Source organism: Bos indicus, chromosome 12, assembly GCF_029378745.1.
Source record: "Bos indicus isolate NIAB-ARS_2022 breed Sahiwal x Tharparkar chromosome 12, NIAB-ARS_B.indTharparkar_mat_pri_1.0, whole genome shotgun sequence".
Lineage (NCBI taxonomy): Eukaryota > Metazoa > Chordata > Mammalia > Artiodactyla > Bovidae > Bos > Bos indicus.
This window is the reverse complement of record NC_091771.1, coordinates 21,752,779-21,764,847: the sequence shown is the minus strand read 5'-3', so window position 1 is coordinate 21,764,847 and position 12,069 is coordinate 21,752,779. Positions and strand designations below refer to the sequence as shown.

At 47.5% G+C, this 12,069-nt stretch overlaps 1 protein-coding gene across 1 annotated transcript in view; it reads right to left on the bottom strand.

Moving 5' to 3' along the window:
* The window catches only part of FOXO1 (forkhead box O1), a 93,747-nt gene extending 82,023 nt beyond the window's left edge, over window positions 1–11,724 (bottom strand). The window contains exon 1 of the mRNA XM_070800160.1: window positions 10,586–11,724. Coding sequence (XP_070656261.1) covers window positions 10,586–11,257 — 672 coding nt within the window. The 5' untranslated portion in view covers window positions 11,258–11,724. The remainder of the gene's footprint in view (window positions 1–10,585) is intronic.
* Window positions 11,725–12,069: the final 345 nt, after the last annotated feature.

The following is a 12,069-nucleotide window of genomic DNA, read 5'->3' as shown; positions in this document are numbered from 1 at the left end:
CTGAAGGTGTTTTCCCTTTTCTCTTCTTGGCTTTTACACATAAATACAGGCAGAGGTAATGGGCAGTCTAAGGACACAGCCATCAACAGCTTGTCTTTGATTAAAATGTCTCCATAATTTCATCACAAAAGAAATTAAGCAGGAATTCCTTCTAGGAACACATTCAGCATTTCAAGTGACTCAAGATAGTTTACACTATTCGATGGGAGCACATGGCACAATAATCAGTATTTTTAGTTTTTTTTCATAGAAATATAATTTAGAAGGCATGCAATCAGAAAGTCTGAAACTGACTTCAAACATGCACCTATTGTTCGTGGAGAAAAAACTACTCAGCATAAATATGAGCTGCCTCCTTATCAATATCAATATTCCATTTTATTCTCTATCCCCTACCCTTCAGTGCAAAATAAAGCAATCACACCAAGGAATGCAAGGGCACAGACTTAATATTCAAACTACTCACCAAATGGCTTGTAACTCAACTCAGCTGAACAGATTAATTTAATACTGACTAGAGTCAGACACCACAGTGAGAAATTCAGGCTGAAAAGACCATGAAGAAGGGCAGCCTCTGAAAGGCTGGTGACAGACAGGGAGACAAGCCCTCAGGCACAAGGACCCACCTAAACACTGAAGCGTGGGCAGAGCAATTCTGGAAGCTTCTGACAATCATGCTTCTAAAATTTTATTTAATAAAGTGACTTCTGCATTTAAAAAAAATGTTCTTGGTACAGTTCATTATCACAAGTATCAAAATGGCATTTCAAGAAATATAGAGCACTTTAAGGAAACACCTCAAGAATATTAGAATATAATATTATAGGACTACAACAGAGCAGGGGGATCACAGCTGGAGAAATACTCATTATAGAAACAAAAAAAGAGAATGTAAACTGCATCAAAATGTGTCTCATTACAGGAATTTCTAAATCTAGAAAATTTCTTTCTTTGGTATTAATTTTTAAATTATCCCACGTATTTCAGAAGATAATAAAAACAACAATAAAAACCATTACAGTGACCTTCTTCTAAAACAGGTCACCAAATACTGTGCTTAACATCAGCGTTCCATCATAACCTGAAAGCCTGCACATTAATGCAAATGCATATAATAAATATAAACCCAAGCCCTATGTTAAGTAATTCTACTCCAGGAATTCTAAAGGGTTCAGGAAATCACTTTGGGTAACAAGAGTCGGAGTACAGGAATCTTTCACATTCAGTGCATGCAAATGTCACAATGGGCCACCAAAGAGAAAATTAAATTCCAAAAGGCTGAGGGAGAGAGACCAATACAGTCGCACAGATTATAGAGAACTCTCTCAGTCCTGAGGATTCTTTCATATTCATTGCATGTAAATTTCATGACGGCATGCATATCTACCCATCCAGAGAAAAAAGGTTTACATTCAAGTTTAGAGAGGTGCAGCCAGCTAGGTTACCGGGTATACAAACAACCTCAGCTGATATTTACAAGTTCAGCAAGTTCCCCTTGGCTACCTCCTCCTCCGACCCCTTCAAGGCTGGCCTTGCGGAGCAGACAGGTGATGCAACGCCTGCCTTTAAGGTAGCTGGGTGTCTCCAGTATTCAAATCACAGTATTGGCGGGCTGAAACCTGACAAGGAACCCTCGCTGGTGTGACAAATTGATGATCCTGCAAATTAAACATTATAGAGTAAAGAACATCTCAAATGCACCTATCTCGCTGCAACCCTACACTAAGGAATAACTGCAAAAATTCATGTCAAAATAGGAGTGCGATGAAATCCACTGTCTCAAGAATCTGCCAAAATAAGACCCTCTGGCTAAACCATATGCAAACCATTTCCTTTTACCTTGCTTCCAAACAACCAAACTGTCTGAGGTATGATATATATTTACTTCTACAGACCATTTCCAGATATTTATGTGGTTATTTTATTTTTTTTAGCTTTGAAGGGCAGACAGTATTAACAAGTCTAGGAATTAACGCAATTCAATTTTTTATCTCTCCAAATTGGACTTGAAATTCAAATGCATTTCTTTTCAGGTAGACGCTCTTCACTCTTACCCTCAGCATCACTACAAACATACTGCCACCTCATTCTGTGGGCAGGCACTTCTCATTCAGACAAGAGAGGTCTTCCCTCAAGCCACCTACATGGCAGGCTTCTGAGGCATGATATTGGTGGAGGAAAGCACTTATTTTTTTAATTAAAATAGCAACACTGATATGGGAGGGGGCAGTGCAAAGAGGCAAAGCTAAGTGCCTCCTTCTCCCCTTCCTCCTTCCTGCACTAGGCAGGCCTCTGTCTTGGCTTGAGTCCAAATAAGAGGGGGTTAATCATGCTCTTGGAGAAGGAAATGGCAACCCACTCCAGTGTTCTTGCCTGGAGAATCCCAAGGATGGCAGAGCCTGGTGGGCTGCCGTCTCTGGGGTCGCACAGAGTCGGACACGACTGAAGCAACTTAGCAGCAGCAGCAATCATGCTCTTTGAGACTTTTTTACTGCAGGTACAAAATACAACCTCTGAGGTCCCCTCCCCCTTCCTGAAATCAGGTTCCTTTAGCTACTTTCAAATTTTTAACTCAGCAAACCAATCATGTAGGCCCCTCACTAGCAGTGCAAAGGCAAGCTGTGTAACAACTCAGGGTCACAGCCGCAAACAGAAAAACATTTCTTCTCAAACCCTGACTGTGCGTGCCTGCTTTGCAATGAGTCCTGTCTGACTCTTTGCAACCCCATGGACTGCAACGCACCGGGCTCCTCTGTCCAGGGACTTCCCAAGCAAGAATACTGGAGTGGGTTGTCATTTCCTATCCCAGGGGATCTTCCCAACCCCGGGACTGAACCCACATCTCCTGCCTTGGCAGGTGGGTTCTTTACCACTGAGCCACCTGATCCTGATTCTTATCAAATCTCTAATTTAGTAAAAGGAAAGATTCACAAAACCATGACCCATTTTCTAGATTCAGAAGGAAAGGCAATTGAGAAATAGCCTTCATCAAAATAGCCTTCATTTGACTTCATCAAATGAAGGAAAAACAAATGGACACAGGCCACCAGCTGTGCCAACCCTCTTTCTCAGGACAGCTCTGCTTTTAATCAGGTGAGCTGGACAGTATCTCCAAAGCTGTTAAGATCACGGGTCTGTCACTTCAGCCAAACAAAGAACGATGCTACAATTAAGACAAATATCATCTAGGGGAGAAAATTAATCAAGGCAGAAAAAGACTTTCTTTTTAGGTCAAAGACCAATGCAGAGATTATAGAACCAAGTCACAGTCAAGAAGGTGGCAGCTTGGGCATCTCCATGCATGTGGCTGGCGAGGGTTGGAGAAGAGCAGGACCTGTCGGAGGCAAGAGAACATGCCAGGTCACACACGCCCATGGGCCACGTGCTTTGGAGGTGACATTCTCTTCTCAAAAGACGGTAGTGCCACCCACAATCACTAAGAACTGAAGAACTCATATGACTTTGTGTCAGCAGGAACGGGCCACCGTGGAAGAAATGACCTGTCAACCCACAGACCTCCGCAATGACTTCTGACTCTGCCCAGAGGGAGATGTTTTACCTCTCTCTCTGCTTATGGAATGAAAAGGCCAAAGACCTGGCCAGCAATTTTCACCCTCACTCGATCTACAGAAGTTGAGAGGGGGAATAAAATTAAGACTGACCAGTCGTTTCCTAGTTGCTTTTGACTAGATGACCCGGACATCGTTAGCAATCACACAAGAGGGATGACCCGCTGTGCTGTGAAAGCTATTTCATCTAGGTGGATGGTAACTTACTCATTTAACAAAACCTCACACTGGTGAACTATGTGGTCTATTTTTGCATCACTGTCCTCCTCCCAGCAGCAGGGTATCTTCTGAATAAAGTGCTGTCTGCTACTATAGGTATAAACACACAAGTAAAACAGCTTCCTATGTTTCTTCAACGCCTGTCATTTCTAAAATGGCTAATAAGCTTTAATATATCTGTATGTCTGCCTTTTGATATGCCAGAGTTTTTACTATATAAACCTCTTAGTTCACCAAAAGGCTAGTCAGACTCACTCCAAGTATTCTGAATTCTTGCAGTTATGTCTACCTTCCTGACATTAATTTGGGGTTTAATCTATCTAAATTTAACCTCCTCTGGATCTGTTGAAACACCTCCTTATAACCTTCTTCATCCTGTACTTGGGTTAGTGGATAAAGATATAATATAATGAGAAAGTTATTAAGGATAGCTAATATTTAGCTAGTATGAGAACTGACATTTAAACTGTAAAGCAACATAACTTTCACTCATAATTGCTGTGGGTTTATTTAAAGACTGCTAACTTCAAGATTTCTCATTAAAAAAAAAAAACAACTAAGAATTACACTCAATCAGCTTTCTTCGAATCACTCTGTCCCCAGGACACTGGGCATGAAAGTTGATTTTAAAGAACAAACCAAGCAAAAAGCTAAACATTTTATAAACCTCTACTAGTCACAGGAAGTTGATTCTGTTCCACGTATTACCAAATTCTGTACATCAGTTTTAAATCAAATGCAGCACATTGTCTTTAAATTGCATTCCACGGGCCTCTATATTTACATGAGAGCATATTTCTGAGAAATTGTATTTAGAAAACTAAAAACGTAAGCCTATTTTCACAATTTATTATATTAGAAAAACAAAGATACAATTTCATAGAAAAAAGTTGGCTTCTATTATTTTCATAATGTATCTAAAGTTCAAGTTCAGTCTGACAGCAGGCTCTGCTTCCTATACTTTTCAAACCTTCCCCATGTGCAGCATGTATCCATCTCACAGAGAAACCGTGCTTCCCTATTTTCATGGCCTTATGAATGCCAACCCATCATTCCAAAAATAAATTTTAAAAACTAACACTGATGGGAAGATGGATGTGCCAATGGACAAATATATGATAAAGCAAGCTCAATAAAATGACAGAAGTAGAAACTAGATGGCAGGTAGATGATGTTCAGTAGAGAATATTTTATAATGAAATCTTGGGAGAATAACATTCCATTTTCAAGGTCCATCTCAATGGCCAACCCAGAACTCCACTCTTCTCAAAGGCACTTAACCATGCTACCATGTATCATAATTATTACATGTCACATCTAACCTCCCTACAGGATCCACATCTGAATCATTTTTCTATCAATCAAATGCCTCTAATATAATAACTTACACATAATAATCATTCAACAGATGGGAAGAAAATACTATGACTACAGACTGAAAATAATCACTGTTCTTTAGCTGTACTACTATTAAAATTATCCTCAGGTATTAGATGAGAATAATTGCAGATTTAGCTTTCCAATTTTATTGGGCCTAATACGGAAACTAGCTCACTTTTCTTTCTTTTGGTTACAGCAAAGCTACATGAGGATACATAGGGGGGACTGCAGGGGAGAGGTGACCCAAATGCTTTCCAAGTGGCAAGAATAACTCAACCTAAGACTCAGCACTTTCAGCACTTAGCCCACAAGTCCATAAACCATAGACAGACTGAGTGGAGTAAACTGGGATGCCAGTGGAAAAAGAAAAAAAGAGTTGGGTTTTTTTTTTTAAAGGTTGAACCATATGACGTCACCAGTGTACAAATAAGCGTTTTCATGTTTCTTGTGTTCTGTATAAGACTACAAAAAAAAAGGTAATAATTATCTCCAGAGACTTTCTGTGCCTCTGACTTGAACATTGTTGGTCCTTATTGGTAATTAACAAAAAGGGAGACTCCATCAACACTTGAGTGCATTTGTACACAGAGTACCCACTGAAATAACAAGCCTTTACCCCTCAGACACACCAAAATAAACACTTTCAGGTTCATCTGGTCCTCTCTGGTTCACAACTGAGTAACAATCTACCAACTTCAGACCTCTGTGTGCACCAGGGCAGGTGGGGGACTGGGCAAGTCTTTGCAAACTTTTACTATGAAGGCACACCTTGAACTGCAGAAGCAGGGCTGGATCCGCTCCTTGAATGTGGAGCGCAACTGCAAACTCCTCTCCTCTCTCCCATCACCATGGGGCTTACACAGCCTTTCTAAGAGGATCCCAGGAAGCCCCAAAGTTATGGCACACAAGGACCAAAAAAAAAAAAAACCCAGCAGAGTCAATTCCTATGATGCCAGGGTACTGGGTCATTTCCAAGAGCAGAGGGTTCCAGAAAAATGCAAACAGTTCAGGCTTCCCAAAGAAATTCCAGACTAATACAGACAGCTGTTCTCTTAGAAAGTCACCCAGAACTGCAGTTTAGGAGCTTGGATCAAGAGGTTAGAGAACAAGGGCAAGCAAAACTTTGGGGCCCTTCCTAGCAGGGGTTCTAAGCAACCACTGGGTATTCACTTCTCCCTCCCCATTTCACGTGTGTGTGTACGCGTGTGCGTGCGCTCAGTAGCTCAGTCACATCGGACTCTTTGCAACACTATGGACTGTAGCCCGCCCGGCTCCTCTGTCCATGGGATTCTCCAGGCAAGAATACTGGAGTGGGTTGCCATGCCCTCCTCCAGGGGATCTTCCGGACCCAGGGATTGAAGCCACATTTTTTGCGCTGGCAGGCAGATTCTTTGCCACTGCACCACCTGGGAAGCACCCACTTAAACGATGCCCGTGCGGTCCATGATAGCTGGCAATACTCGTGTCCATTGCCGGTGCCTTACAATTGCCTTACAGTAACGGGGCGGGGGGGCTATAGAATGTCAACAAACGTTAACATTTTTTCAAGTTTCCATGAGACATGAGAATTAAAAATGCCTTCTTTCTAGTATTCACATTTGTCACTTTAAAAAAAAGCTGAATATCATTCAAAAATAGAAGCCACCCCTCCCGCCTCATCTCCCCAAGGATTTACCAGAAGACCAAAAGTAAAATAAAAATGAAGCTCTTATGAGGGGCAATTAAGTATTCATATTTGACATCTATTTGGGAACTTCTGAACAAAACATCTCAGCCACATACATGGTCACATAAGGCCCACATACCTTTCAGCCTATAGCAAATAAGACATCACACTTTCTTGCATTAGCCCCTTTCCCAACTCTCTTTCCTCATGCTCCTTTCCTCAAACACATATATTGAGATTTTCACCTGACGGTAAAACAGGTTTTCTTTAAGGTTAATTTCAATAATCCTCGCAGGGTTCTGTCAAATGTTAACTGTGCAGTAAGAAAGCAGCCATCACACCTGCCATGGAATCTCTGTGGCTAAATTACTCACCTGCAGTTTGAAAGCCCTTAGAATAGAACAGGTAAGAATTTTTAAACATTACGAGAAAATGCACCATCAGGTCACAGACCAAATTAAAGAAACTTCATTCCAAAATAAAGACTATCTCAGGTAGCTCATAGTAAAACAACTTTAACAACTGTTAGGTCTTACTGTTGAAGTAAGCTATTAACCTATATTAACTGTTTCAAATAATTTCAAATCAAAAACAAAACACAGAGCCAGAACTCACAATATTACTTCCCAAGCTCTAGAAAACTTTCTGTATGGGAAGAGAAAAAAAAAAAAAAAACAGATCATAGAAATGAAGTTTCACTATTTATAAATACTGTACATGGTTTAAAAGATCCCGGGTTTTCCAAAAGTCTCAGCTTCCACTTTGTGTGTAGCCTTATGACAGCTCTAAGCAATATTTAAACAAGTATAGAGAAGATTTGGCATACCATTCCTACAAATACAAATGCATATCCCACAAATAAAACCAGTCTTTAAGGAATCAGAAGTTTCTGAACTTTTCAACAGCTTTCCAACTATTCTGTCCTATGCAAATCACTTTCAAATTCTCAGGCAGGCCTCAGGAAGTAAAGCACAACAAACTATATTTAATTAAATATTCAATCTAATTCCCTACAGTAAATCACAGGAAATAACTTAGTTCCAAAGCAGCCTCTCCTAAAGCAGTCAAGTTTGGGTTGATCTGCATTTTAGAACTGAATTTTTTTTCAAGCTAAAAGTCATAGTAAAATTTCTCCTTTTTATGAATCTTTAAAACACAGCGAGTCTTTCAGATCTGAGACTGAAACCTGGTTTTAACAAGTAACTCATTTTTATGAAAACTCCAACCAGAAGACAAGTTATGAGTTAGAAAACGCTTCAGGTTGTTTCTTTTCTTCTTAAAATACTCTTTTACTCAAAGTGAAAATGCACTTGCTGTAATCTGACTTGCACCAACTGACTGATACACCTGAAACATTTCCTCACTTGAGAATGGCAGCCGGCTCCCTCCCAGCGCCCACGAGGTTTCTACTGGGAGCTGCAACTGCTGGGAGCTGCCACTGGGCCTCTAATTCTGGACCAATACTTCTTTCTAACATTTAACACATCTTCCAGCTCTAAGCAGTACTTTTAAATTATAATTGCATTTGGGGAAAAAAATTAAAACAAGTAAGAACCTAATATCAATGACTGGGGGGGGGTTGATTTTAGCCTTAGAATCGTTTATTTTTAAAGCACTTAAAAAAAAAACAAACTAAAAACATTTAAGTTATATTCCTAGTTTAAGAATGTCTTGACTTAAGGCCATATGAGAGGCGAAATTAAAGATAATTCCCAAACTTTGCCTTCCCCTATCTTCAAAGAAAGGCACTCCAACAAGTTGAAGTAGGCTGTATCCATTTCCAACGACATGCAAAAACGGTGTTAAGTACATACTGTACTCTGATTAAAAAAAGGGGGGGGGGGGGGCGTTTAATGGCAAATGCTTTATAAGAGCTCAAGTAGAATTGATAAATGAGTCAAGCACTTAAATTCAAATGTTAAACTAAAACTGAATTTGGCAGACATCCTCTAACTTAAAAGAACATACACCGCGCGTAAAGTACAGAGGCTCTTTTTACCTCTTAGAAGCACTTGGTAAAATTGCATGTAATGCCTAGTAATGAATGAGATTATATGTGAGGCTTTTACTCTAAAAAACACTTCGGAAGAAATAAGATCCTGGCTCCTTCTCCACGAGTTTCAATACGATGTGATCAACTTAACCTTTCCAACACACATTAACCACTGGGATGACACTGTATGTAAAACCACCTTGGTGTAACAAGTGCGCAGCAAAAAAAATACTACGCTGTACAGTCCAGATGAGGAGCGAGGAAGGAGTCTAGATCAACTACAGAACCTTCACATCCATCCTTTCACCTGTGACACTGAGAAACTGCCAGATTCTGGAAGCCGCAGGGCGGACGGAAGGCCGGTCAGCCTCCCAGGAGCCCGCCCTCCTGAGCACCCCAGGGCCTTCTCCACCTCTCGGTAGGGATGAACCTGCCCCCTCCTGGGTCTCTCCTGGTGGGTCTCTGTCTTTCTCTCTCTCCAGAAAGGCAAAAAAGGGCCAGAGGCACTTCATCTACAGGGTCTCCATCGATGCAGGAGGTCCCTCCGGTTCCCTAGATTCGAACCTCCACTCCAACTCCCCCAAAACACTGGTCTCAAAGCTCTCCGCCTTGCCTCTCGGATCTGCACCTCCGTGCTAAGACGAAAAAGCAACAGAGGACACATGTTCCAGCCCCGGTCATCCAGGGGAGCCTCTCTGTGCCTAATTAAAGGCCTTGAACCTAGGGCGAGGCCAAGTTTGCCGGGCACTTCCTGCCGCGGAGAAGCGCTGGCCTCGCCGCCCCGCGCGGCCCGGGCCCGGGCCCGGCGGCGCGCGCGGCCAGAACGCGCTGGCCCTTTAAAGGCGCTTGCTTCCTGCGCCCGCGGCCCCTCCCTCGCCGTCGCCAGCTCCCGCCCCCGCCGAGGGTCACACTTGAACTTTAGCTTGCCCCGCGCGGCCGGGCGCCGGCGCTTCGCCGGCGGTGGCCGCCCCTTCGCACGTGTCGGAGGCGCTACCTCTGGCTGGGCGCGCCCGGCCCCCGGCACTCGAGGCCACTTCGAAATCCAATCAAAACAAAACAAAATGCACGCTGGCCTCCCAAAACGGCGAGTTCGGCCCCGCGGGCCTCCCGGCTGGCGCCCTGCCGGTCCCCTCCACCTGCAGCTCCTTTCTCGGGCGGCGGGGCTCCGAGGCCCCCATCGCCGCGCCCTCCTCCGCCCCGCGCGGCGGAAACGGCTCCGCGGGGCGTCCTGGGGCTTGGGGGTGGGGAACGCGCGCCGCGTGGGCGGCGGAGAGCCGCCCTCACCCCCGATGTCCTGGGGGATTGGGGGAGGGGGGTCAATATGAGCAGCGGCTTGAGTCCGCGCGAGCCGAGGGGGAGCAGTTCCCAATGAACCCCCTGCACCTCTCTTTCACGGGCGAACTTTTCTGGCCGCTCGGAGGTCCACTTCTTGTAGTCCTTTTTCTCACCCCCTCTGGTCCCAGCAAGCCCCTTCCCTGTCCGGCTCCAACTCTCACTAGAGCGGGCGCACACACACTCATTCCTGCCCCAGCCCCTCGACGGGTCCCGGGCAAGCCCACGACCCACCTCTGCCACTCTCGCCCTCACCCTGCACGCGCTGCCCGCGTGCCTTACACTTTCAGGCCAAGCGAACTTGTACCGGCGGGCCCCCGCCCCCCGTCCTCCTTCTCTGCCCCGCCGCGACCTCAGGCGGAGGCCGGCTCCCCCCAACACCTACCCAGCCCTCCCGCTCCGGCCGTGCGCCCGGAGGCCGCTCACCTTCCAGCCCGCTGAGCTGTTGCTGTCGCCCTTATCCTTGAAGTAGGGCACGCTCTTGACCATCCACTCGTAAATCTGCGACAGCGTGAGTCGCTTCTCGGCCGAGCTCTCGATGGCCTTGGTGATGAGGTCGGCGTAAGACAGGTTGCCCCACGCGTTGCGGCGGGACGAGCTGCTCTTGCGCGGCTGCCCCGCGAGCTGCCCGCCGGCGGCGGCGGCGGCCGCGGCGGGAGGCACAGGCGGGTGCTGCGACAGCGGGCCGGGCGGCGGGGGCTGCGGCGGCGCCGGGTGCAGGCAGCCCGCCTCTGGGCCCTGGAAGTCGCCGCACAGCCCCCCGGTGGCGGCAGCTGCGGCCGCCGCGGCCGCCGCCGCCACAGCCGCCGCCGCCGCCGCGGCCGCCGCCACGGAGCCGGGCGCCTGCTGGAAGTCCCCGCTCTCCTCCAGCAGGCTCAGGTTGCTCATGAAGTCGGCGTTGACAGCGGCCGCCGAGGCCGAGGGCAGGCCCGCGGCGCCGTCGGGGTTCGCCGCCGCGCCGCCCGACGGCGCCGGGCTGGAGGTGGCCGAGTTGGACTGGCTAAACTCCGGCCGGGGCAGCGGCCAGGTGCACGAGCGCGGCCGGGGCAGCGGCTCGAAGTCCGGGTCGATCTCCACCACCTGGGGCGCTTCGGCCATGGTGACCCCCCAACCCTTCCCCCAGCCGCGGGACTTGCCCAGAAGTGAGAAAAGCGCAGCACCCGGCAGGGGGTGGGGGGTGGGGGGGGTGCCGAGGGGAGAGAGGGCGCCGAGAGCCTGTCCGAGATCTGCGGGAAGGGGTGAGGTCGGTGCAGCGAGCGGACGGAAACCGGGAGGGAGGCGCGGCGGCGGCGGAGTGGAAGCGCGAGCCCAGAACTTAACTTCACGGCTCCGTCCGCATCTAGGCGCCTCCGGGTCCGCTGCACTGACGGGACGGCAGGCCAGAGTCGTCGGGGCCCCGACAGCACTGGCGTCGCGCTCCCCGCCGAACGAAGGACGGACGGACGGACGCCGCGGGCCGCTCGCTCTCCCCAGGCGGGCGCGACCGCGGCGCTGCTGCCTGTTGAATGCGGCGGCGGCGGCAGCAGCTGCAGCGACTACGCGGCCGCCCCGACTTACGGGATCTGCCGCCGCCCCCCGCCGGCGGCGGCGGCGGCGCGCGCGCCGGCCCGCCCCTGACGGACGGCCCCTGCGACCAATGAGAGTGCGGCGGCGCCTCCCGGGCCGCCAATGGGCGCCGGCCTGGGCGGGGCTCGGTTTTCCACGGGGAGGCGGCAGTGGGCTGGTGGGGGGTAGTGGGGTGTTTTTCTATTTGACATGCACACTCGCTCGCTCGCTCGCTCTCTCTGGTTTTTTTTTTTTTTTTTGGCTCTCTGTTATTATTTTCTGGTAATTCTCGAGTGTTTCTGTGAGTCTTTCGCCCTCTCAGTGTTTTGATTGCTAGGAGGCAAACCAACGTGGAGGCGGCGACG